Source organism: Etheostoma spectabile, chromosome 13 (genome assembly GCF_008692095.1).
Source record: "Etheostoma spectabile isolate EspeVRDwgs_2016 chromosome 13, UIUC_Espe_1.0, whole genome shotgun sequence".
NCBI lineage: Eukaryota > Metazoa > Chordata > Actinopteri > Perciformes > Percidae > Etheostoma > Etheostoma spectabile.
In genome coordinates this window covers 20,866,186-20,893,846 of record NC_045745.1, presented here as the reverse complement: position 1 = coordinate 20,893,846, position 27,661 = coordinate 20,866,186, and the positions used below count along the sequence as shown (strand labels likewise).

General features: G+C 38.7%; 3 protein-coding genes, 1 long non-coding RNA gene and 1 other non-coding gene across 5 annotated transcripts; 2 read left to right on the top strand and 3 right to left on the bottom strand.

The window, feature by feature from the left end:
- Nucleotides 1-721: 721 nt before the first annotated feature.
- vtnb (vitronectin b) lies at nucleotides 722-4,527 on the top strand. Its single transcript, XM_032533134.1, has 8 exons — nucleotides 722-962; nucleotides 1,515-1,631; nucleotides 1,768-1,998; nucleotides 2,210-2,349; nucleotides 2,742-2,898; nucleotides 3,490-3,648; nucleotides 3,736-4,056; nucleotides 4,187-4,527. The coding sequence occupies exons 1-8, from the start codon at nucleotides 899-901 to the stop codon at nucleotides 4,321-4,323; spliced, it is 1,326 nt and encodes a 441-aa protein (XP_032389025.1). The 5' UTR covers nucleotides 722-898; the 3' UTR covers nucleotides 4,324-4,527.
- A 1,426-nt stretch (nucleotides 4,528-5,953) lies between these two features.
- Nucleotides 5,954-6,027, bottom strand: trnat-agu (transfer RNA threonine (anticodon AGU)). The gene has a single exon. It is a non-coding gene; the product is annotated as a tRNA-Thr (tRNA).
- An 84-nt stretch (nucleotides 6,028-6,111) lies between these two features.
- LOC116700187 (homeobox protein prophet of Pit-1) lies at nucleotides 6,112-7,756 on the bottom strand. The gene is made up of 3 exons (XM_032533135.1): nucleotides 7,505-7,756; nucleotides 7,047-7,225; nucleotides 6,112-6,948 (listed from the first exon to the last, which is right to left on the bottom strand). The coding sequence occupies exons 1-3, from the start codon at nucleotides 7,632-7,634 to the stop codon at nucleotides 6,304-6,306; spliced, it is 954 nt and encodes a 317-aa protein (XP_032389026.1). The 5' UTR covers nucleotides 7,635-7,756; the 3' UTR covers nucleotides 6,112-6,303.
- A 4,940-nt stretch (nucleotides 7,757-12,696) lies between these two features.
- Nucleotides 12,697-25,674, top strand: aldh3a2b (aldehyde dehydrogenase 3 family, member A2b). The gene is made up of 11 exons (XM_032533133.1): nucleotides 12,697-12,913; nucleotides 14,450-14,612; nucleotides 15,769-16,000; nucleotides 18,446-18,531; nucleotides 19,671-19,879; nucleotides 20,918-21,035; nucleotides 21,306-21,447; nucleotides 21,603-21,769; nucleotides 22,387-22,486; nucleotides 23,970-24,208; nucleotides 25,359-25,674. The coding sequence occupies exons 2-11, from the start codon at nucleotides 14,451-14,453 to the stop codon at nucleotides 25,371-25,373; spliced, it is 1,470 nt and encodes a 489-aa protein (XP_032389024.1). The 5' UTR covers nucleotides 12,697-12,913; nucleotide 14,450; the 3' UTR covers nucleotides 25,374-25,674.
- Nucleotides 22,662-27,656, bottom strand: LOC116700190 (uncharacterized). Its single transcript, XR_004334592.1, has 4 exons — nucleotides 27,641-27,656; nucleotides 23,948-23,951; nucleotides 23,023-23,098; nucleotides 22,662-22,708 (listed from the first exon to the last, which is right to left on the bottom strand). It is a non-coding gene; the product is annotated as an uncharacterized LOC116700190 (long non-coding RNA).
- Nucleotides 27,657-27,661: the final 5 nt, after the last annotated feature.

Sequence of the window (27,661 nt, the reverse complement as noted above, 5' to 3'; positions counted from 1 at the left end):
TCCAAAATAAAAAAGAACAGGTACTTTAAAATATCCTACATTTGTCATTTCTCTTTTTTGATGATATGCCACTGCAGTTATTGGGCTTAAATTTGGTGGATGGCTTTGTGTTTGCTTTAGGTTTGTTTTTTTAAACCATAGATCAATTAGAGGAAAAAGACTGCCCTAGTTACACAATGTTTGAGCTCAGATTATAGTAGCCTCATTCAACAAGAGCATGTACTGTAGGCCTATTTCTGCTTTATTAGACAATAACACACCAATGCTATTTCTACTTACAACTTGTATCTTTGTCAGAGGTTGTATGCCTCTGGAGCAACTGGGGGTTAAGTGTCTTGCTCAGGGACACACAGGTTGATGTATGGCAGTGGGAATCAAACCCAGATCTCCCCCCTCAAAGGCATGTGTCACATCCACTGCGACATTTAAAAACCATTTAAGCTAAACAGACCATCGATGCAAGATGTATTCTAATGATCTGTCTTATGAAATAATAATAATAATAATAATAATAATAATAATAATAACAATAATAATAATAATAATAATAATAATAATAATAATAATAATAAATGATAAAGTCAGTGGCTGTATTATGTGCCTTAAAGTGATGATGTTCACGTTACGGTGATGTTTCTGGGACAGAGATCAGCCGTCACAGTTTAATGATTATCACAGCCGAGTGTTGACCAATCAGGAAAGCGGACGCCTGGGGGTCAACAGCTTCCAAAAAAATATCTATTGATCATCTGCACACAATGCTGCACCCCAAAGTGGGGCACTCAAACTCTTTTGACTGTAGGTCATTGGTGTAAACAGACACACAGTTGTCTTTGGAATTAAAACATTTTTAATTTTAGTTTGTTTTTTAAAAGTTGGATATTTTCTGTGAGTAGGCATGAAGCCAGCCGTGACACTGCTGGGCCTTGTCCTCCTGCTGGACACCGCCTTTGCTGCAGAGGGTAAGTCTTCCAGATTGTCTTTTGTAATTTAACAAATCTTAAAGCTGAAGGAAATATTATACTATTGTAAGTACTGTACTTTATAAGTAACTTGTACTTAACTTGAGTAATGTTTACTTGGGATTTAAAATGATCCAATATTTCACATAAAAAGCAAAGATTTGAGAAACGTCCAAAAAAATCCAAACAGATTTGTGTGGCAGAACCCCTCCCCCCATTCAATAATGTCATGACCCCTCAGATTGATATTGTGACCCACTGGAGGGGCCCTACCACTCAGGTTGAGAACCACTAGACTAAAATACTTAGTAAAGTAGATGGAATTAGCTCCAACTCGATCAACAATAAAAGGCTACTTACGGAATGCGTTAGGAATCAGTATTAATAACAATTCAGTCATGCAATATATAATAACATATCAGTCAAACAAGTAAAAGATCTGAGGAGTTCCACGCCCACCTCTGGTTACTCAATCGTCTGACCAAGTCTGCCCTACATCGATACACATCATCGATCATTTCACACTGAAACAAACAAGTTGCATTTCCACAGAGTCCTGTGAGGGTCGCTGTGGCTCCTTCGACCCGCAGAGGAAATGCCAGTGTGACTCCATGTGTGTGTACTATGGAAGTTGCTGTGGGGACTTTGACACCATCTGCCCTAAAAAAAGTCAGTGCATCAGTAGAATATTACCATTTCACTGAATAAACTATTTGAATTTTAATCAACAAACTTCTTGGCTTTTGTGAATTAGCCATTCCTATGAAACCAAATGTGTGTGACAAAACTTCTGTTCTGCCCTCAGATGCTCGTGGCGATACCTTCGAGACAGCAGAGGAAGTAACAGAAGCAGCGACGACTGTTGTCGAGAGCACACCAACAACTCTCCCACCAACTTTCAACACAGTTCCAGCATCCATCCCTGCCTCTCCCCTGCCCACCACCACCCCTGTAGACCCCGACGCAGCGGCCTGCAGCGGCCAACCTTTTAATGCTTTTCTGCAGCTGAAGAATGGGTCGATATATGCATTTAGAGGTAAACCTGGACTTCGGAAATGGGTTCTCTACTATAAGTGTATGGACAGTATGTTTTCATTAAGCCTACATTGTACTTGTTATTTTTTTTTTGTATTTGTTATTTTTAAATTTTCAGTCTTGATGCTTTGTGTATTTTCCTGGTTAAATAAATTAAAGGGAGTCTCTTATGGCATATAACACTGATCCAAAGCTTATACCTTTTCTCCTAGGTGAATATTTCTTTGAGTTGGATGACAAGTCTATACTTCCTGGTTACCCAAAACTCATCCAGGATGTGTGGGGGATGTCTGGACCCATAGACGCTGCATTCACACGCCTCAACTGCCAGGGAAAATCCTACATCTTTAAGGTAGAAATGTCCACCTCTCTAGAGTTTGTGAGCAGTAAGCATTTATATCTCATTTTTTAAATTTTATAATGTTTAAGATAGTGTAATCTGACTACTCTTTACATTAGAGACCCAAATTCATGATCAATAATAGAGCTGTTCATACTAACACTTGACTGTAAGGAAGCCAAAGAATCCTGAATCGTGTCAATTATTCATTTTACTAACAATGTTTTAGTGTCCTGATCAGGTAAAATACATGGTGCTCACAAACCCTAGCAGGGCTGACCATAACAGTTCAACATGTATTATTTTAGCAATGTCTATAATAAACGAGCAGTGTCTCCCAAGTATTCCAGTGGTATAGCACCCAACCTCTCTGCTTTGGGCTTTTTGTTTTTTTTCTCCTTCAGGGGAACCAGTACTGGCGGTTTGACGGCGATGTCTTGGATAAAGACTATCCGAGGGACATTTCAGTCGGCTATAATGGCATACCAGATGACGTTGATGCCGCGTTTGCCATACCAGCACCAAGTCACCGTGGCAAAGAGAAAGTCTACTTTTTCAAAGGTATTTTTGTAGGGTTGTGTTACATATTTTTCCATATTTAAATGGTTTGACTGCAAGACTGTGATGGGTTTTGGTCCTACATGACACGATCAATGAATGATGAATCAACTTGCAGCTTTTAAAACAGGTTGGCAAGTAGTTTTTACCGTCTGAGGAAGTAAACCCATAAAGTATTACATAATAAAGAAAACAACACAAAAGTGTGCAGCAGAAATGTTTTTTTTTCTTCTTTATTATCTTCTTATTTTGTTAATCCTCTTGTGATTCCTGTTGGGGGCAGTGACCCAACGGTTGCAAATCCCCAGTCGTGAAAGTAAATTTACTCAAGGTTTGGTACCTTTGAGGCACTTGTACTGTATTTAATCTGCTACGTCTGGATGTATCTGTTCTAAAGGGACATTACCTTGTCTTATCATTTCCCACATAGGAAAACTTAGTATCAAGTATTAAATGAGGACACGCAAACTGGAGTTGTACCCATGGCAGGACCCTAAAACCGCAGCAGCTAAATGGAATACAAGCATCATCCATTTAATTACACCTGTGTTTGTCGTACTTGACGTGTCAACATGTGTTTGTTTCTCTCTTCAGGGGAAAAGTACTACCAGTATGAATTTAAATACCAGCCTTCCCATGAGGAGTGTGTCAGCATGAGCAGGTCCTCCCCGTCTGTGCTGTTCACACGCTACACGGACCTCTATTGCGATCAGACCTTGAAGGACTTCTTCACAGAGCTCTTTGGAAGCTCCTGTAAGCCTCAGCTATGGTTATGTGATTTATTGTGTATTTAAACGTGCATGTTTCTAATCATCTGTCATTTTTTTCCTCCTCATTTAGTCAGTAATCACCAGACAGGCCCTCGTTTCATCAGCAGGGACTGGCAGGGCATCAGGCCCTCTGTAGATGCTGCCATGGTGGGACGAGTCTACCTCAGTCCCAAGCCCACTCCATCTTCTCCTCCACCAGCTAGGAGGCGCAGCAGTCGGAGGAGAAAGCCGAGCAAGAAGAGTAAACAGCAAAGAAGGCAGAGTCGCCACGTGTTGTTTGAAGACTTGTGGGGTTATGACGATTGGTTTGACTACAGCGACATCTTTGATGAGACACCCACACCGGAGTACAAAAGCATTCCTGTGCAAAATGTGTATTTTTTCAAGAGAGGTATGAATACGTGGAGTCACATTAATCCCTAAATTGGGCTGTCGCCAACAGAACAGAAAGAAGATTATCTTTAAACTTCCTCTTTTAACACCTTTTGGTTTGTATGGTTCTTCTCTTTTTATGACGGCAGATAAATACTACAGAGTGGATCTGCAGACAAAACGTGTGGTCTCTGTGAACCCTCCTTACCCACGATCCATTGCGAAATACTGGCTGGGCTGCAAAACTGAAGAGACACCTGATGCATCAAGGGCAGAGAAAAGATAGGTCAGCTGAGTCCATAAGAAGAATTTCACTCTGTGTTTCAAACACACCACTTGACAGTAATTACAAAGTGAACTTGTAATTGATTGGTTTTTCTGTTGTTAAAGCATTATGTTTATGAAAAATACCCCCTCTTATGTCCCTTCCATATTTAGGTGAATAGGCTGAACTTCTGCATGATTTAATAAACTTTAAGTATCTGAGTGCATTAATAATCTTCTTGTACAAAACCTAAAGACAACACATCACCATACTCGTGTGCGCACGCGCGCACGCACGCACACACACACAATTCATTCCTTGGCTAGCTATCACACTACATGCCTAACCTTAACACTAAATTTAAAAATCTAATCCCTCAAACAGCCAACAATAACACTGTTAAATAAATAAAAAATGTTTTCACAAATGCTATACTGGTACATGTGATTATTATCTGACACACAACTGCACGCACACATGCACACACTGACCTCTGTTGGTCTATACATTCATCTACATCCCTACAAGAATAAAAGACTGTTGCACCATGACCCTGTGCTGACATTAGTCTCACTGTCCAGCAGACAGTTTCTCTTCTTGAAAGACGTGCACCCTCGAGCCTGGCCCTGCCATTCTATGTACATACGCTCAATTTTCATTTCACTTCAGTACTACTACTACCTGTACAAATGAAATTTACCAGAGTCTGGTAGGACCAGGCAAGGTTAGTTCTGTATATAGGCCTATATTATTTTACTCATATGTAATGCACACAACATAATTTACAACAACACAATTTTTTTCACAACACTTTTTTAGCACTGTGTTCTGTTTACATTAATGCAACACTGATGCATTTATCCTGCCTAAATACAAGCCACTATCCAGGCTACTCAGTTTCCATTTAGGCAGTCCCTGTTTTGCCTGTTGACCCAGTGAGGACAGCATGCTTTATATCGTCTCACGTTCTGCTTTTCCATGTTTACCAATGTAGCCTACATTTATTTTAAACGATGGAGATTGTCTTTTTTTTTTTGGCTTTTAGTTTGTTTTCAACACAGCGATTGGATGCATCTGATTGGGTTGCCTACCACTGTCGACTTCTGATTGGCCGAGCCAAGTTCGAAAAGTTCGAAACCGGACGTGGAATGTCAAATAAGAGACGCTCGTGACTGCAGTCATAACAAAGATCACAGGCTCTCACACAGCTGCTTGTGAGTAGCATTACGACCACTTTTACGTTATTTACCGTGTGAGACATAACATCCACATAGCCTACTATTTTACTGTTCGCCTACGTAAAAACTACGTGTGGCATTTTAATGTATACGTAGTCTTAGTTTTAACAACTCCTAAAAAAATTCTAGTGTTATCTGTCCTTCTCTGTTACTCTGTAATTGTTTTTGTAGGAACATACAGATCTTTCTTTCTTTATTTGTTGCCCACCTTTTTCCTTGTAAACGGCGTTTAGAGTGGAAGGCAAAATAAAGAATGTCATTGTACAGTAAAACGTCTTTACTTGACTTGTACTTGTCACGGCAGTACCATGTTACTACAGTATAAATAGTATAACAGCTGCAGTTTATTCAGACATTTCCATGTCATCTGTTAATTTTTAAGACTAGTAATTAATCCAGCAACATCAACAAAAAGGCACCGCTGGGATTCGAACCCAGGATCTCCTGTTTACTAGACAGGCGCTTTAACCAACTAAGCCACGGCGCCACGTGATGACGACTTCAGCAGTAGATCTTATGAATGATACTTACAACGATATATAATAAAGAGTATTTTATTTGTAAAGCCAGTGTAATAATCTACAATATGTACATTTCTGAATAGTTATATTCATTTAATTCACATGAGGGCAGTCTCACCAATAATATTAGGCCTACTGCTATAGTCTACTAGCCTATAGCTAACGTAAAGCCTATTTACAATGTCGTTTTAAACATGTACTTCTTTCAAATAGTTTATTACTAATAACTTTTATTTTATCAATCAGCCCAAAAAATAATCAATCATTGCTGTAGAAATGTCCAAATCTGATAGATTAAAGTTGCCCAGGTCAGGAAAGCAAAAATCGGACAGGTCATCCATGGACTCGTCAGTGCTGGAGATGCTCTGGTGCTCCAGCCGACTCACGCTCTCCTTGGGTTCAGGATGTCCGTCTGCAGCGCAGTGGATAGCCACAGATTGGGCTCCTTGTGCATCTCCGATGAAAGCTTCAAAGTCCTCCGTCAAATCCCATTGACTGAACCCGTTGTGTGGGAACACCTTGCGAAAATCAGTAAAGTTTGGCGTTTGACAATAATGGTCTTGGGGAACTCCTGGGAGATCCGGCCTATGCGGGGTGCAGGATGTAGCTTGGTCGGCAACGACAGGGGATGTAGGTGCGGGCAGTGACTCGGTCTGACTCCCCAGGATGGTTGAGAGCCTGGTGGACTGAGGTAAACTGGGAGCAGGGTAGCCTGGTGGTGACGGTAGGCTGGGATAATGAGGGAAAGAATCAGCCAACTGTGGGAATGGTGGATTAAGAGTTGGAGTGTATGAGAAGTGAGGAAGGTAGTCTGTGAAGGGTTTGAGGACTTCTCTGTTCGGTTTCTTGCTCTTGAAATAGCGCGCGCGTCGGTTCTGAAACCAGACCTGTTGAATATAATGAAATTTGGTTATAGGCTATAGGCCTATATGGCACAACAGAGTTATCTCTTACGCAAGGGGCGTCTGTAAAGCACGTGTCATACCTGGATTTTAGACTCCGGTAGCCCAGTTATTGATGCAAGAGACTCCTTCATTTTGATGTCCGGGTACTGTGTGACAGAGAAAGCCCTCTCCAGCTCGCTCAGCTGCGCCTTGCTGAAAGTCGTGCGCTTCCGGCGGCGTTGGGTGTCCGAGCGCATCCTGTGGGGAGCATCATGGTTCACTACAGGGAGAGGACAAAGTGTTAGTTATCAGCTTTTTCTGAACTTTCAATTTCAATTAAACACATTTTATGTACATAGGCCTACTTTAACCAAATTCGGAGATGGGTGCGGGCCTAGCCTACACAGAGCAACTAAGTATTGTTACAATGTAAATTTTAAAATGTGAAGAACTTTAAGCAACCAAAATAAAAGACTGTATGCAATATTATATCTTATTATCTAAAACTGGTTTACTGAGCCTTTAAAAAATTAAAAAGAAAAAGTATTCAGTCACACACCTCTGCTGGTGTCCTGTGCGTAATCGTCGTTGGTGTTCATGTCCAGGCATGTGGCTGGCCAGTAGTGTCCCGAGTAAAACGTAGTCATCTCAGAAACATTACCGCCAGTAAAATCCAACCCGCGTGCCATTATCCTCTATCAAATTTGAAACAGAGCAAAAAAAGGTATGTTTCCTCAAGTCTCTCCTGGTGACTGGTAAACCACGCAGGAAATCAAATGATTTTATACAGACAGTTGCAGACACAAAACGAGCCCCCACCACCCCATCCCCCACCCCACCCCACCCTCTTGCACATCTCAGTGGATATTGTCAGGCCTTACAAACGCGTGCCTTTGATGCCTTACACACCTATTAATGGCTGTCCGACTAATAGGTGTCTGTTTGATCCCAGATGACCCATTAATGTGCCTATTTAACCTATAGACGGAGCTTGTCATATCCTGCATATCCTGAAATCTTTTGGGAAATCTCTACTATTGTAGCCTAAAAACACTTCTAAAATAACTCACAACAGTTTAATCTGTGAGGAAATTCATAAAATGCAAAATGACAACATATTTGTACAGAGTTTAGATATACAATAGGTTATCTATTTGTTGTTCAGAATTCACTTAGGCTGTTGCTCTGCATAATAGTTCTAAAAATGTAAATACATTTGGACTTACACAATGCTAATTGCGTGGCAACAATTACACTTTTCTGACATTCTGTAACACATCCTCTCTTCCACAGCTTGCTGCCTCCTGGTGCGCATCAGAGGGGAAAACAGTGTGACTAAGGGAAGTGTATTGAAGAAGCTGCCGGAGTGTGAGGCCTCAGTCAACTATAATGTGTCGAGGTGACAAATCGGGCTACTTTTTTTCCTTCCTGGTCGGTTGCGTTTCCACCGATCGAGACATCAAAACACAGGATTACGCGCAGTCCAATGCACAGCCAGTTCCCGGGCTAGTGCCAGACTCACAGTGTTTGGGCAATTTAAAACTACATTTAAATTGTCATGCATAAGGCAGACTCATAGGCTAAAAACTAAGACAGGCCTGGAAAAGTAGCTATTAAATTAAGTTGTGTATTTTGCTTTGAATGGTTATTTCAAGTAACTATAATGACAAAGGCTACATTTAGTTGATTATCTATTGCCAGGTATTGGAGAGCACACGTGATGTGAGAAATGATTTTGGAGCTCACTGAAGATGAGACATTAACCCCGATGATTGGCTCACATTAGCAGTAAAGTATTCCACGTTGACTCCTACTCCCACGAACAATGGACCTTTACGATCATAACTCATTCGACTGCTGGCCGTCACATGACTTGCTTTAAGACAACAATAAATCGATACCAAAAATAGATGGGCTGTCGAAACCGTTTCACGTGCTGCCAGATCGCCATGACCCCTGGCCCTGAACATGCTATTCGGTCAAACATAAACATGGAGTATATGTTTTGTAATTTCTAAGCCTTAAATCTGAGTGAATTAGGCTATCGTTTATAATAGCTATAAGAAGTCCTAGTTGTTGCTATAGAAGCACAAGGAGCCATGAGAAGTGAAAAGTAGCCGCTAGGTGGCAACATTAGACTAGAGTTTAATATGTAAGTATGTTTTAGTTTCAGAAACATCATGACATGATCTATCTATCTATCTATATATCTGTCTATCTATCTATCTATCTATCTATCTATCTATCTATCTATCTATCTATCTATCTATCTGTCTGTCTATCTGTCTGTCTGTCTGTCTGTCTGTCTGTCTGTCTGTCTGTCTTTATGCCAAATATTGATACAATTTCTCTACGTCATTCCATGAATAGAAATAAACACTTATTTGTTAAATGATGCTCAATGAAGCCTTCCAAAACAGAATTTCTCTAATATAAAACGCTGCACTTTTACTAGACATCAAAAAGTTGATGTTTAGACTGTGCTTATTTGAATGGGGGATGGACTGTGCAGGCCAATGTGATAAGAACATGTTAGGCCAACACAATGCAGAATGATGAGGTTGAATACACAGGCGATAAAGTAAAGAAAAACCTAAATAATTACTATCCTTACTATCCTTTAATGCAGGGGTCTTCAACGTGTATTAGGACCCCTAGCTGATAAAGAGACGGAGCAGGGGCTTCCTACATGTATTGTATGAAATTGTGTTGCATATTACAGTTTTTCTCCATTGGTTTGGCTCATTTCTTGAAACAGAAATGACTTTCTCAAAACAACATGGACAAGCCTCCAAACCACTTGGCAATTGTTCACAACAGAATTGAATTTCTCATTAATTTAATCAAATTGCAAATGTGTTAGTACATGTCTCAATGTCTCAGTACATCTTTGCAAATGATTAAGTACAGGTAGCCTAGATTTAGCACAATTTCCAAGTAAATAGATCTTGTTGATCTAAACTGATTGTTGATTCTCAGTTAGTTAATAGTTGTTCTCTACAAAACATATCAGCATCCTTTCATTGTATAAGTCCTCATATGCACAATAGTCAAAATTTGTCAAGAACACAATACCATGAATACTTTAGATGAATATCTTGGAACATTTGATAAATTGATTGAAACATTTTGACTAGCAGTGCTTACACAATGCCAAAGGGATGAAGCATTTTGGGGGAAATGACTATTTAAATGAGAAAGAAATTTAGTTTTGACACATAAGTGAACTGTTTTGGGAGAGAAATAAGATCCATATATCCAGGTTATTTTTGCAAAAGCATCAAGAGTGTTGTGAACGTCCGGTCTGTTTCAAGAAATGAGCCAAAGCAATTGAGAAGGATCTTTGCCATTTTCGTGGCACTGACTCTTTTTATGGGTAAAGGAATTTAGTTTTGAAGCATGAGTGAACAGTTTTGGGAGAGATACGAGCTTTTGCAAGTGAGCTAAAATGTTGTGCTGAACTGTAAGACTGTTTTGCCAAATGATCTTAGAGTTTTGAGAATGTAATTTCTGTTTCAAGAAATGAGCCAAACGATTGGAGAAAAACTGGCAGACTAAAGCCTTTACACATACATTTTTATGGTGCATACAACAACAAACTTTTAATGTTAAAAATAAAAATGTTTGGCATGTTCAAACATTTGCCAATATGTTACACATCATGTTTTAATGTTGAAATGTGACACAGTGAATCCTTAAGCTTAACTGTATCTGTGGATGGCTACCTTATAGATCAGTAAGTCTACCATCAATGTTTTGTACATTAAAAAAACATTTATCTTTACTAATAATATGTTGGATATATATACATATATATATGAGGAAGACCCACTGTTGAAGATCTCTGCTTTAATGTAATTAATTTACCTAAATTGCAGGGGTCAAGTAATAAATAGACATGTGTGCTTGTCTGCATGTCTGTTTTAAAGATATTTTCTTTTTCATCTCACACATTCCTTATTTATGGAGCGGCACTCTGTGTCTCATTTTGAGTTTCCAGCCTCCAATCTGTAAATTCCTGACCTGAAAAAACTCACAAACTGTCCTTCTCTGTGTGTGTGAATGCTTCATCTTATACCTCACAAACTCAGGTGTGCACACAGAGAAACGCTGGGCTTCTGAGTCCACACTCCTCTCTAAAGAATCAGGATTGACACTCAGGTGTGAATGACGCTGTGCGCTCCGCTCCCTCACCTATATCCTCGCTCCTTCCTTCACAATACACAAACACCATTCCTCAGCCCGCTGTTTGATGTGGAAACTCCATCCACATTTCCTGTCAACTTGTGAGAATGTCGGGCCTAACCCATGTGCTGCATGGTTGAGGTGAGGGGGTTACTCCTTGTATCGTGTCCCGTGCTGTAAAAAAAACCTTTCTGATCTAGATCTGAGAAATAGAAGCTGAGTGTGATTCTAGCTTGGCTGTGGATAAAAGAACATCAGACCCTGTAGGGAAGGAAGGAAAAGTAGGAGACATGATTTATAGTTACAAAATAAACAAATATTCCAGCTCAGAAGAAATGCTGGGGACAAGATCATGAAACATTCTGTTGTAGCACTGCAATCCAGTAGGTCTGTGTGAGCTAAAGTCATCACTCAAAGTCCATAAAGAAATCTGTGGGTTTAGGCGAGGTCATTTGTTGTTCAATCAAATGTATTCATTACAAAATGTTTAAATGTAATGTTCCAATTTCAAACTTTGAAGACTAAATCCATTCCAGTCATGGCTAGTGTTTGTATACAAATTGTCAGTGGTGAAGACATGATCTTGACAACGCACACCAACGGCTGTTGTGAGGTTCTGATCACTGGAAGTATAGACTTGAAAGTAAAAAAAGGATTTTGCACACTCAATATACATTTCTCTATTTATACTGATGATGTTTTGGGCCTCAGACCAAGACATTTTAAGCCGAGAGAGTTTACTTTTTGTTCACATAAAGTTGACTTGAACAAAAAACTGCACAACTCAAAGAGATCTGATTCAGATAATCTTGTTTCTTACTCTTAAGAATGAATTGGAATAGGTCTACTGTTTTTGTTTGGTGTTATTTTCATTTTTATGTGCTACAAACTATCATAGACTATGTGGTACATGGCATACGTTATCTCTATGTAAGCCAACTATGGACCTATAAAGATAGACATAACAAATAAATAAACATGCTCCTGACTCAGATTTTATTTTGGATTTCAGCTTTACTTCTCAGGGACCCGGACCAGGCTGGTAAGATGATGGGCTTTCACTCCTGAACAAGAATTTAACTCCACGGTTTCCAGGAATATCAGACTTGAACATTGATTCAAAGAGTATCTGATGGTGCTGCGTTTTAGAGATTAAGTGTGACTGCTGGAATTTAATTAGAGGGATACATCCACAGCATAGAGTGGAATAAATACTGCACATTAGGCTATGCCTATGTCATTATTTGTTTAAAAATAACCTACTAGGCTACTCTAAGAAAAGTGTTGCCAATATGTTATGATCTAATTATATCTAATTAATTAGATATAACTTTTACAGATTTTTACATTCTATTCTGCAATAGGTACATCGGCTATATATAACAATGTTGTGTCTAACAACAGCTGTCGTTGTGTTACTAACTAAAAGAAAAATAATTTGTTCTCCATTTTGTTGGGAACCCCCTCAAGGACCCCTGACTCCACTTTGGGAACCACTGTGTGAGGTAGCTAAACGTTGAGATATTTTACTCTGAACTCTTAACATAAGTGGACCCCCACTGTCAGACAACACTGCCATGCACAGAGCCATGATGCTAACGTTGCTAAAAGCTAACCAGCAGTTTGGTCCTGCCCCCGTGGGGGTGTGACCTACCTAGCTAGCTAACGGGGAAGAGAGAGCTGTGTCTCTCTGCCGCTGTTGTTCATCCCCTCTGCTGCGGGTTATCTCACTTCTAAGACCGAGAGGGATCTCAACACATTAACTGCATCTCAAAGTAATCAGGTAGGAATAAAAACTCAACCGACTGTTCAGGGTTTTCTCGCCATTGTTGAAGACAGTTGCTCTAACGGCTGACGGACAGCAACAGTGGACAGTTCGCGAAACGAACTGATATTCTAAAGAAAAAGAAAATAGCCTTTTAACTAAAATACAAGAATACTAGCCATAGCTAGCTAGCTAATCCACCAATGTGACAGATTAATTAAGGGTCAGTTACAGAGTTAGCTATAGAATGGTCTACCTATCGTGTTTAACTGTCATTGGGTTGCATTAGTTTGTTATAACTGCTCCTTTAACTCGAAGCCACCGACTGCTCTGACCCAGTAGTTATTATCATGGAGGTTTCCTATTACAGTCCTATTATAACACATTCTCAGTTTTCTATACACAAAGAGCAGCACAGACAGCAGGCTACCATTTGCCAGGAAGGACATTTAAACGGCCCCACTGCAGACCAACCAAGAGAGGACTAGGGGAACTGTTCATTCCTCAGTCTTGTGAAAGTGGTGTTATCACTTTAAGTAAAAACATGCAATCCGCCTGCTTCCAAAACAACCACTAGTTAACCGGTTTCTTTTAAACACAGCATCTGGTGGTTAACTGGTTTTATTAAACAGTAATATCTATATATTTGCAGTATAGTGAAAGTATTTACGTAGTTAGATCTACTTTAAAAAATAAAAGTCCAGATTCCATTTTACTGCATTTGAAGCAAGTAAAGTACAAAATTAGTATGCAAAAAACTATTCAAAGTATCAAATTAATTAGTTAAATAATTAAATAATTAATCAATTGACAGAAAACTATTTCAATAATCGATTAATCGTTTTGGGTCATTTTTAAAAGTTCTAAAATCGTCTGGTTCCAGCTTCTCACATATGAATTTGTCTTTATGTATAGTTAGCTGAATATATTTGGGGTTTGGACTGTTGGTTGGAGAAAACAAAATATTTGAAGACTAAGCTTGTGCTCTGGGAAACTGTGATTGGCATTTTTCACATTTTCTAATATTTTTTAGATCAAACAGGAAAATAATTGATTTATAATTCCATAATCATATTAATCATTGGTTTTAGCCATATTACTGATATACTATGTAAGCATCATTTTAATTTACTTTAAATACTGATACATACTTAATCTGAAAAAAAAATATATATATATATATAAATACTGTATATATTTAATCACAAAAACCTTAAACCTAAAGAAATCATGTAACAGTGAAGACCTGTAGCTATTTTTCAGATGGATGAGTTGCTCAAAACAAAAAATACTCATATTTTTATACTAGTCTCATACTAGTTTTACTAAAATTGGTTACATTTTTTTTTAAAGTGAACCAAAACTAGTGTGTGGGCTGTAGCTAATCACATTAGATGATTAACAGTGTACTACTAAACAGTCCAAGGAAATGTGGCAAGTTGGCAACTTTCACACGCTGAAGAAATCAAAGCTGTACACAAACGGCACAAAACCACCAACTTTTATCTCGTGTCAGAACAGCAGACTAAAACAATAAGTCTTTTACCCCCCTAGGATGTCCAAGGAGCAGCAGGCAGTGGCTTGTGCCAGAAAAGCCTTTGAAACAGGCAGGTCCAAATCTTTAGAGCACCGGATCCGCCAGCTAAAGAACCTGCAGCGGTTGTTCATTGAGAAACAGAGTGTGATTTCAGACGCCATCAAGAAAGACCTCAATAAGGTGAGTAGTGAGATGTTCTTCCTCACAGCCCAAAAAGACCAATAACTGGTCTACAACAAGCTTCAGATTCAGGGTCTTAGAATACGTTCAGAGTCAGTTCTGAGTCTGTTGGGTCAGACTTTTGTGCCTCTTAGTTTGTGCAAATTAACCATCTATCTATTACAGGTGTTCATGGTTTAATACTAATACTTAATAATAATGGGGTTAGTCTTTGTCAGAGATAGAACAATAACAATACACACTTTACAAATCTTTATCAAGACAGAGAAAGGCATTCAGTGTCTCACATTAAGATTGATTAGAACACCAGAACTAAACAACTAGTCTCATATGAACAACAATTGTTAAAATATTTTCAGAAAATGAGAAGTATCAAAGATAAATCAAAAAGTAAACCAAACCTAACACTCCTGCTGTTTTTGTTTCATGTTAATTTATTCTGTGTTGTCCAAATTGACTACCCCCATTATAGCTGATTATAAATTCATAAATATATTATCACTGTTGAAGCCATTTCTATGGAAATAATCTTTTGAGTTTATTTTGTAATATCTGACAAAACCTGTGTTTAAAATAGAACGTAGAAATTGGAGTTTACCAGTGACCTGAAATAATGTAATTTGATTGGCTGCTAGATGTAGTATAAAAGAAATAGTACCCTGCGAAACAGCCAGAAGCCACTGGACTTTGGAGCAACACAGTCTTTTGACCTACACAGAATTACAGTTAATTTATGAGAAAAGTAAAGATCCTAAGTTTTTATATTTTATGTTTTGATATTTTTTAAGTAAACAATCAAACGAAGAACTTTGGATTCAAGACTTTTATTCACTGCCGTTTTGTGTTGAGTACAAAAGAACTTTGAAGTCCTGGGCTAGTGAGTCAGCTTGTAGCACTCACAATCACCTAATGTTGTGTGTTAGATCTTTTTATCAACGTAAAGGACCAGTATGTAGGATTCAGTGCCGTCTAGCATGAGGTTGCATACTGCCACCAACTGACTACCCCTTCCCTCACTAACGTAATGATGTGAAAACCTGTCAAGAGTCAGTGTTTGGTTTGTCTGTTCTGGGCTACTGAAATATGAAATGGAAAAGACCCCCAAAAATATGACATTAGCCATGAGCAAGCCTAAAGTTATAGTCTTCATCCCCAGAGCGTGGTGGGGACCCAGCTGTATGAGACTCTAGGTCTGGAGGGGGAGATCGGCCTGGCCATTAAGAAACTGAAGGAGTGGGCGGCCCCTCGACCTGTGGAGAAGAACCTGATGACCATCTCAGACACTGTTTACATCAAGCCGGAGCCTCTGGGAGTGGTGCTTATCATCGGGGCCTGGAACTACCCCTGGGCTGTCACCATCCAGCCGCTCATAGGAGCCATCGCCGCTGGTACTGTAGAAAGCTGTGTGTGTGTTTGGGTTGGGTGAAAGGGTAATGTGCGTGTGTGTGTGTGTGTAATCTAACTAGGTCATTGTCCGCATTTCTATCTGATTTCATTGTCCCTTCCCCGTGTAATGAACTTTGAAAAGGGATTCATCTCAGACAAAACATTGGTGGAATTTTGAAACACTGATGCAAGATTTGTGTCCACTCAAGCAATAAAAAAGAAAGAAATAGCATAAGGGGTCACAGTGTAGAATTTGTAAAGGCACCTCAAAGCTCATAGAACTGTCTGGTGATCAATTAACAAACATGCGGAAACCACAACAACTCATTTTTGGAGGCACTCTGTATTTTCAGTTAATCTTATTCTTCTTTTAATTTTCAGTGTTATTCAGTAGCTGTGTCTTGTGATCATAACCACTCTACTTCCTTTTTAATCCAGGCATTGCTCAACATTCTTTACTCCTTATCCGTTTGCAAATACTGGATCAAAAGCAAAGGCCACTCTGTACTGCAGATATGAGCAATTTAAAAGAGTAGCAGCACATAGGAACATACGTGTCTCAACTCTGTTCATTGTTCCTGTCGGTGAAGGCTCAAAGGACGAGGTTAAATGGAATAATTTGCTCCAGTATAATCAGTGAAGTCGTGAATTATTTTTTTTTAAGAATTCAAGGCTCGACTCTTATCACTTTGTGATACAAACCTCAGTGTGTAGAGTTTGGTTGTGACTGTTTAGCATGATACTGCTGCAGTCTTTTGTCTAGTGCTCTATTTGTTTAAATCTTTGTTTGTTACTCGGCCACAGGGATAGTTTTGCACATTAGTGCTACGACAGCTTCTGCAGGTAGACAGCTCATTTGTGTTTGGGGAAGCCTGTTTAGATTTAAACATGAATAACTTACGGACTGAAATGAACTGAGTCCTGTTGTTCTGAGTGTTTGCACAGCATGGACTTTATCCTTTGCTCCAGTATTATCAGATCTCTGACAGTCGTATCTGCCTAGCAGGCTCAAGTCTTTCAAGCTCAAGTCTTTTCTCTTGATTTATTGGCCAAATTATGTTAGATAGGTGTATGTGTGTGTGTGTGTGTGTGTGTGTATGTGTGTGTGTGTGTGTGTGTGTGTAGATAGATAGATAGATAGATAGATGTTTATTGATCCCAAGAAAAATGGGAAATTCCTGTGTAACAGCAGCAAAAATCAGTCACAAAGCACAAATATAAGTGTAAATGAAATACTTGGAAAAATATACATACATACAATATACATGAAATAATAATACGAATAAAGTAAAAAGAACAAATATTTGAATATGTACAGGATGGGGGAACAAAAATGTGCAACTGCTTAAATAATATGCTAAAATGTAAATTTAAATAAACCAAATGTCCAGGTTGCATTAGTGCAGTAGTGTGGTGTCCAAAAGTCTCATCTACCACCCATGATGACGTGACATGACATGATGACGTGTTAAAAAGTGTTATTGTATGTGGAATGAATGATTTCCTGTAGCGGTCCGTGCGGCATCGAAGCTGTCGGAGCCTCTTAGAGAAGCTGCTCCTCTGTTGGACCAGTGTGGGGTGGAGAGGATGGTCAGGGTGTGTGTGTGTGGTGTGTGTGTGTGTGTGTGTGTGTGTGTGTGTGTGTGTGTGTGTGTGTGTGTGTGTGTGGGTTGTATCATCATGCTGACAGCAGTCAAGTAAAATCTAAAGTTGCATACTGTAAATAAAATGCAGTTTCTCCAACACTGAGAAGTACATTTATAAGAGATGACCAGGACAAAGGGGATAAAAAAGCAGAACTTAACTTCTGATAAAGTTGGCCATTTGTGGCTTTTGTTTGAAAACCAACAAACAACAGGACAAAGAGGCACTGTGGGTGCAAAAGTTATCTTTTTCTTCACAAGTAAACAATTTCTTATCAGACAGTATACAATAGCAATTTATGGAAATATATTCTGAGGTGTTATAACAATTTATTTACAAGAAAAATGCTGTAATTTCAGCACAAAATAAATAAGCAAGTCTCAGCAAAGCAGATATAGCCATAAAATAATACATTTGCCCCCATACAAAAAGAACCCTAATATATACACTTCCTGCTAATCAACAATTGGCAAATAAACAGTAGTTGGTGAACATAATGGAGTGCTTAGCAGCAAAACAGTCAGATATTAGTGTACTTCTTGACTATAAATTAATGATGAGTTGTGTAAATAAGCTACTGTTTGCTAACAAGTTCACCATATCAACACATGAGGATCAGTGTTGTTTCTGAAAACGTTATTGCAAGTTTAAATGAAGATACAGTGGAAGAAAACAAGACTATTGGGAACAATAGAGTAACAATTGGGAATTTTAGAGGAAAAGAGAAATATATTAGACTTTTAAAAGGGAACTATGTCTTTCTATCATGTGATATTTGCTGATTTTGTCATTTACCTGACCAGGTAATGCAGCTGTGGTCAAGCCCTCAGAGGTCTGTGTCCACACCGCAAAGGTCATGGAGGACCTGTTGCCGCTTTACATTGACAAAGTAAGGATGGGGCCCATAGCATTCACATAACATGGATCTGCCGATTCATTAAAGTGAAACAAGACACTTATTCTTCATGAAATGTTAGCATATTGTTCTTTCTTAAAGAGCTTTTTTATCATGTGCCTGTCAGCAAAGTGCAAGTATAGGCGTTTAGGGAGGGGGAGGGCATCAGCGTTGTAACATTTGTCACTGCTTTTTGCCAAACATTTGGCAAACATTGTTCACCTTTGCGATGGTATATAAACAGGACATGGGCAACCATACAATACAGTAAAAGTGTTTGCTTGGCTCTTTAAAAGTGGCAATTAGGGACTTTCAGTTTGTGTTGATTCTAACAGCCCCTTTAGACAAAAGAAGTTGTATTTTTACCACACCTGCTGTCGTAAAGGTCTTTTCCAACTCTTGCCGGCTGGTGTCGTAATGCAATGTCCACTGGAAGAAAGAATGTACCCACTGTATTACTGGGTTAGCGTTACCGGGAGGTCATATAGTTTTACTCACACAGAAAATTATTAATTTACAATAAGAGAATACGTTACTGATGAATCGTTGCATTTCAAGTGTTGCATAAGGTAACTTAGCCTTCTTTGGATGTATTGTTAAATAAAAGTATCACTGTCAATAATAATAATAATCTTAGATTAATATTTTTTTTGCATCTTTCATGAAACCCAAGGGTGCTTTACACAAGTAAAGGGGATAAAGAGAAAATAGTAGGCCAACACAAACACAGACTGAAAAGAAATAAAAACTGGGCACTAAATACTGGTGGATGCTGGATACTAAAACATGGGCTTTTCCGGTGTTACACCAAAATCTGCGACCTATTAGAATGTGTTACTGTAGAGCCAGTTTATTTGCCAGTTTATCATTTTGTGACCTTGCGGGAAAAATTGGACCTGGACAGAGGCATAAATAAAAACTATATAAAAATAGCGTTCTTTTCACTTTTAGTCTTGTATACTATTACAGGCCATTCACGATCATCAGATGAAAAATTAAACAGTTTAAGAAACATTTAAAAGTGTTTTTATAGTTAACGTGCAAAAGTTCTACAAGGGGGTATACCACATTGCGTTTAGAAACTGCATGTTGCTTTGTGATAAGTGAATGTGTGTTTCTACTCTATGCATCAGGAGCTTTACCCCGTAGTAACTGGAGGAGTGTCAGAGACCCAGGAGCTGTTGCGTCAGAGGTTTGATCACATCTTCTACACCGGCAACAGCGTGGTGGGCAAACTGATCATGGAGGCTGCTGCCAAACACCTCACGCCTGTCACCCTGGAGCTGGGCGGCAAGAGCCCCTGCTACATTGACAGGAACTGTGACATAACCATAGCCTGCAGGTCAGAATCTAAATGTTACCAAGTACCAAGTACCAAGTTTATTACCATTTTAGTGGCGAGAACTGGGCTATGAGGTATGGGGCAGTGAATGAGATGGATCTTCAAAAGCGTTGGTGTTGGTAAGGGGGGTTGAGATTCATTGTCTCGGCTCTGATGTCTTCCATGATCAACCGAAGATATAAAATGTGGTCAACGCTCACAGGTAGGGCGGGGGTGGATCTCTGCAGTGCTGTGTTATGTCTTCTTCTACAGATTCCTTTTGTCTTTGGCAGAGGGAACAGGGCGGCACAGGAAGTAAAGTAGGTTTGAGGTGAAGAACTTTACTCCTGACTTGTTAAGGAAATGCCCATCTGCCTTAAAAAAGACATCTACTGTCTAGGACACTCTGGTAGCTCACCTGGTTTACTCCTTCACTCCTACCAATGGCTATGAAAGAGGTAATTTGGCATGAGGATGAGAGGACACTTAAACATTTCTAAAAAACACACTTGCACACTTACTGCTAGTGTTCCATTAAGCTACCGCATCCCAGTGGTTGCTGACCCCTGATAAAGAGTATAGAGACAGATGTCTAAGAGTCCATGTCAGTGAGGGTCCTGGAACCGCTGCTGCCAAGAACAAACTTTTTTTGTGGCATGATGTCAATGATTAACAATGGTATGACTTAACGTTACATTTTTTCCATCCATTCACTCTTGTACTTAAGAGTACCCTGGTTCAAGAGCAATAGAAGTAAAAACTCCTTTGTTCCATGTGCAATAACTTAGCCTAATTTGCACACATGATTTAGAATTTCTTATAGATTGCTCCTTCAGTATTGTGTAAAATTGTGTTCTGTATATTGTATGTACAGGAAACATATGCACTTATGTCTTTGTATTGTTGTCTTTTCGTTTATTTGTACGTTTATGTTGTGGTTTTTATCTTTCACTCCTGACTGCCGATCTTGTTTTCCATCTGGGATAATAAAGTGAGTGAAGTGAACTGTAGCTGTTCCTTCCTTAAAACTTTCCTGTTAACTCTTCTACTACTTTGTAGGCGTATTGCCTGGGGAAAGTACACAAACTGTGGTCAGACTTGCATCGCCCCCGACTACATCCTGTGTGACTCCAGCATCCAGGACCAGGTCATCGAAGAGGTCAAAAAGGCCATAAAGGTATGAAAACACACTTTGATTCAATTGGAAACTTCAAAACAGGCAATTCTGTCCAAAACATTCTTATCAAAGGCCCTAAATGGTAATAGCTATCACCTGCTATGACACAAAGTCATGTTGTTGTACATTAACTGAGTTTTATAACCTGTGTATCAGAAGTGTATCAGAACAATAATTGATTTAGGAGATTTCCTCAGTTAATTCAGTATTCTTTGCCTGGATTTTTTTACAAACATTTATAAAGTAATGAGATTGGTTTTCGTCTGGCAGGAGTTCTACACAGACAACCCACAGACCTGCCCTGACTACGGACGCATCATCAACCAGCGCCACTTCAAGAGGATAATAAACATGTTGGAAGACAGCACCATTGCTGTAGGCGGAGACAACGATGAGTCAGACTGCTACATAGGTAATCTTTTTGACAGCCTTCAACTCTTGACATGAAAATCAGTTAAGAGGGAACTTTTTTCATAGTTTTCATTCAGGCAATTACACAAATTTAACTAAGAAAGAAAAGACTTTGAAAACATGCATTTGATGAATAGCATTTCGTGTTGTGTTTAGCCCCCACAGTTCTGCGTGACGTGAAGCCAGAGGCGAAGGTGATGCAGGAGGAGATATTCGGACCTCTGCTTCCCATCTTGTCGGTCAGCAGCCTGGACGAAGCAATCAAGTTTATCAATAAAGGAGAAAAACCTCTGGCTCTCTACGTCTTCTCATCAGATAAGGAGGTACCTAACAACAGACACTGGACACACAGGCACAGCAGAGTAGTTAAACCCACAATATGTTGTTTTCTGCAGCTTAATCAAAACAAAAAAAGACACAGTTTGGTGGTGTCTTGAAGTAGCGTGAGACCATGGTTGTCTTCTCCACCATTGGCGTCATTGCAGTGGGCTTCTCTCGATATGCAATTCCTTCAGTGTTCATCATTCAGGAGTTTTTTACCGGGAGCCAAATTATCCACAGAGGTCCCCTCCTCTTAAAAGCAAAGGGACCAGGTGATTAAAACCAAACCAACCAAAAACACAGAATAATCTGTTTCACATTTCTTTGACGGATAAACAACAAGCTGCCACAACCATTTTATCAGCTTGTTTCTCAGATAACTTAAAATCCAGACATCCGATGACTACGTTAAAGACAAAATAGTAAAAAAAATAAAAAATACTTTTTTCAGGTTTAAACACTTGAACACATTTGGGATAAAGTAGTAGACACCTCAACAAAATATATAACATATGTCTAGTCATTTAATACGGAAATGCTACATATACCTTTACCAGATGCAACCTAACCTCACCTCTACATGTCAATTCTGAGCATTACATGAATCTTTTCTCTAAAGGTGATAACGAGAATGGCAGATAATACCTCCAGTGGAGGACTGCTGGCCAACGACTGTCTCGTGCACTTTTCTGTGAACTCTCTGCCTTTCGGGGGAGTGGGTGAGTAGACACAGAGACAACGTTGTTTTAGAAATGGCACTAAAAGAAGTTCACTTACTTTTGCTCATTAGTGAACTCACCTGTTCACTTACTCAGTACTGTGTGTAGGCCATGCGGAGGGGCATAAAGGCCGTTTTATGGTTGTGCGTAGAATCAACGGCTTACACCCATAGACCCCTTTGTGTCTATGCCGGACCCTACGCCGTAGTACGACGTGCACCTCTCAAGAAATGTAACTACACGTCGCAGGGACGCACGTCGTTCGGCCGTGGTTGTGTAGCATTGCGTTTCCCCCGACTCATTTCCTGGTTCTCCTTCTCCAAAAACAATATGAAATCAAGGAGAGGGTTAACTTTTCCTGCTACATATTTCCCACCTTGGTCAGAAAACACAGGGGAGACACTTTGTTTCTCTCACTATGACTCTAGAGTCAGTACTCGTGTCAAAGCTAATCACTCATCTCACTTCTCCCTCACTCTATCACCCACTCCCCACACACACACACATGCCGGCTCGACAACTCGACAAGTATAAACAAGTATAAACATCAGGCCACTTACTTAGGCTACAGCGAAAGCTCTGCGTGGAGCCTCTGCAGAACCATAAAACAGCCTAAAGGGTGCCCTCTAGTGTGACATTCTTTCATTAAGGCACAAGTATGCAGTACTAGGTTACTTAACCATTTAACCACTTTTCTATGCTTATACACATGCTTAAAAAGACCAGACAATTTGATTTACTTTTACAAAGCTCAATAGTTACAAATCATGTATACAGTGCATCACTTATAACCTTTTAGATTGATATCATACATTTCAGACATGCACCGGTTTTCATTCTTTTCCGCTTCAAAAACTTCAAACTTGTTGAATATAATTAATCTGTCACAAAAGCCATGAATATAAAATAAAAATTTACAATGAAAATATGTAATATATTACAGTATATGTATATATATATATATATATATATATATAATATTTTGTTTTTACAAGTATCACGTAATATGTATATATAAATTCTAAAATGAAGAGTTGCACAGTATTTAAAATGAAGAGGATGAAATATGCAACATGTTGACTAAATAATGTGCAAATATTCACAGTGATAAGAAAAAAAGGAAAGAAAAAAGAATGTGTGCAACAATCTGTGTTCAGTTATCTTTTTTTTGTTTCCCCCAACATCAGAGATTTTGATGCTGATGGTTGAATGAACCTAAGTAATGTATATGTATATATAATACACCAAACTATAAGATTTGATCATTACAGTGTCTATTTTAAGTTATATTCTGTTTTTAGCAGTTAAATGCAGCTCACGAAGCTGTACCTTTTGGCAACTTACTTTCAAATATTGTATCCATCAAAATATTTTGTCTCTGCTTTCAACTGCACTCAGCGTTATTGGATAATTGCTTGATTTAATGTCATCAAACTGGAGGCCAAATATGTTTTCAAAAACCTTTCTCTGTTTTCATGTACAGGAAACAGTGGTATGGGCTGCTACCATGGCAAGTACAGCTTTGACCAGCTGAGCCACCTGCGTGGTTGTCTCATCAAGCAGCTGAAAATGGAGGGCGTGAACAGCATGCGATACCCGCCTCACACCCCCAAAAAACTGGGCTGGGCTCGCTTCTTCATCCTGCAGAACGTAGACCTGGGCTGGGTTGGGCGGATGGCGCTCTTAGCCATCCTGGCTGTGGTGGCTGCTGTTGTGCTGCAGGTGAGTCCCAGAGGAAGAGAGAAACACAGGATGGGAATCACCAGAGGCCTCAGGATATGATAGTATCACGATACTTATGTCACGATACTTATGTCACAATACGATATTATTGTGATTTTAAACCTATTGCAGTATTCTGCGATATATTTCAAAGTACTACCTTTTTTCCAAATTCAAATTTGTTGCCCAATTTCAAATTATGTCCCCAAAAGAAAACTTTGTCAGCATCTGTTTTATCTAAAAAGATAAATTGTCAAGCAGACAAACTGACCAACATATATATAATAATAGATCGATACTTGGTGTCTGTGTATGATAAAGTATTGCCAAAGAAAATATTGCGATACTATGCTCTATTGTTTTTTTTCTAGTATCACGAGGAAGCAAAACTGGAACAAAACCCATTGACCACACAAGCTAAATCATCTTAAAGCTTTAGTGCGTAACTTTTTGATATTAATGAATGTCTGTTACATTCAAGCCATTGCCAAATGAGTTGCTACAAAGCTAATTAAGCTCCACACAACTCTCCATGGCTATGTTCAGAAGATTGTGGCGTCTGGTGACTTTTGCATGCAGAAACTCAAGTGAAGCTAATTACCTCTTCTGAAGAGTCTGTTATGTTTTTTTTAATTTTAATCCTCCTTTTCCTTCTTGGCTACAAGCAACTGCGTGTAGGTGGTGGGGGGGGGGACAGACCAACCAACAGTTTTGTTGTCATTACTTAAAATTCCTTATGGGGGCGGCAGAAACTAAACATTATAGCTTTAAAGCACCAACTTTAAGATGCTTTTTTTAAATTTGCAAATGACAGGAAAGACACTTGCTGATGCCAAGTGCTCAAGGTTTAATTTATCAACGGATAAAAACATGGAAATTACAGCCTTCCCATCCTAATCCACCAACCCTCTTTCACTGGTGCATTGCTTGCTACCTTTTATGGCACATTTCTGCCACCAACTGTCAATATGCATCACTGTTCTGTATAGTTTGCAGAAATGCATTTTACCTCACCTCTGTACATCAGTAGTTGCTCTAAAAACCATCACAGCTTAACTTTGAGTCATTTTGCCAGTAATGTGAATGCAGAAGAAGAGAGAGATAAAAGAAAATTGATTAAGTGATGAAAGATATCTTTTTTTTTTTTCAGAAATATTTTCTTTAAAGACATCCCACCGCTTCCCAGACAACAAATGTGTTGTTTCCTCGGCCTTTAGGACCAGAGAGAAGAAAAGAACAACATGAATGTGATACTATTTATGTATAAATCAGATCAGCATCTGCACGGGAACACATTAATACAGTGAATGTTTAGTGTGCGGCCTTAATTCATTTTACATTGTATTAACAGTGTCAGAAATTTCACATAGCACACTGTAGCGAGAATCATATTTTCATGAAGGTAATTATTTATTCCAATGTTGAGCTCTTACATTTGTGTTCACCATGACTACATTCCGTTTTAACTCATTCAGGTAATCAAGTTTACATACTTATAAAATACCTATTAAATACACTGTAATACATACACTATAATGCTGTGATTCTGCTAGGAATGATTTTAAATGAAGTAACACAATGCGTAAATCTACTGTAAGACTTTACTGTGATATGAACAAGACTTGCACATTTGCTAACAGAATAATTAATGTTCACTGAAGGACCGAAATAAGGAAGTTAGTTGCGTTTTCTGCATAATTATTTTTTTTCCATAATTTATTCTGTAGGAGTTACCTACAGTCCATTTCATTTCACATTCAACCTGATGGTACTTGATGATTTCTGTCCAGTTTGTAATTTTTTTAGTGTGACAATAGAGATAATGACATGTTCAGTCTGTCTTTGAAACTTAAGTGTTCGGTCAAGACTTTTCAGTCCTCCTTATTTGACTGCTATCATGTAATCATGTAATGGATTTTAATTTATGTTTCTTAAAAACACCAAATGCCTGTAACAAATTTACTTCAAACAACAGTAAATCCTAAATGTTTTAAATCACATCATTAACATTTTATGGGATTTGCAATTAATAGTTGAATATACATGTATATCTCTATTGGATTAATTATATTCAAATAAATATATTTCTACATGTATCCGTTTGTTTTCTGAGTGTGATTTGATTTGATTCATTTTTATCTTTGTATTTTAACTTTTGATTATGCATTAGTATGTATCAGAAGAAATAGGCTTTTTTTACAGCAAAAGTTTTGATTTGCTATAATATAAGTGTAAGTGTTACTAATAACATTAACTCTCTGTTGTATTTGAGCCGCTAGCCTGAAGCAGAGATGAAGAGCGAGCTACAGAGGTCTGCTGATATCTGGGAATGATATCAGAAAATGATGGTGGAGACTTCAACAGATGACGGGTTTTAAGGATTTTAGGTTAATTCCAGCATTTATTCAAACAGTGAATAAACGTTCATGACAAAGAGAGCCACCTTTTGTATACACACGCAAATGTCTATACAAGAGTGGCCGCTGAACATCAGAATAACCGCTTTTTTATATTCTTACTGTCCTCACACATTTTAGCCTGTCTATTTCTGTGGGACAGTTACCTTCAAACTACTCCTTATATGTAAGACACTTCTAATAGATTTACACATTCCAATCTATTCTAAACTGTGGGGTAGGGTTACCTCAAACGAACCCTTCTGTGGAAGATTCTTAGAATTGATTGCAATACATTTGAAAATCTGCATGCTTAAATTATCCACCTAGAGTCTGCTAAGCTCACTTCTTTCTACACACCCCCATGAAAAATTATTTTCAAAGTTGTAAACTGACGGTGACTCAAATGACATAATTTGAGACAATTTATCAGACTTCTCACGCTGTTCTCTCTGTATACACAAAATGCTTTATACAACCGTTTGCACATATTCAGACAAAATAAGTAGAGTTCCCATTTAATTTGGACATTTTTTTAACTACAAATGCACTACACATATAAAATCCAAACTAAGGAAATTTAGTGTGTGCTTAAATACAAAAAAAATCTGTATTTATCAAATGTGCGCAAGCTAATTGCATGCACATCAGTAGGTAATCAATCTTGATAAATCTCCCTTGTTCTTAACCACCATGCTTGTTGATGATTAGGTCATTTTCATTCAGAAACGCCTCCAATTAACCATATATGGTAACAACCATACAGTCTATGGTAACAACTCATCCCATTATCAGCCATACAAATGACACCAGTTAGGCAACTTGTCTGTTTAAAACTAGAAAAATTACTAATTCAGTGTTTTCTAATGAAAGGAAACATGGGACATATGTGGATGTTGACTGCTTAATGCAAACTGTGACACTCTTAAATGCTTTTTATTCATAGTGTCGCTCATCTACCACTAGATTGTGTTCGTAAGCATAGCCAGAGCACACACCTGATAACTTTCCCAGTGACTCTCTCTATGTGACACACACACACACACGCACACACACA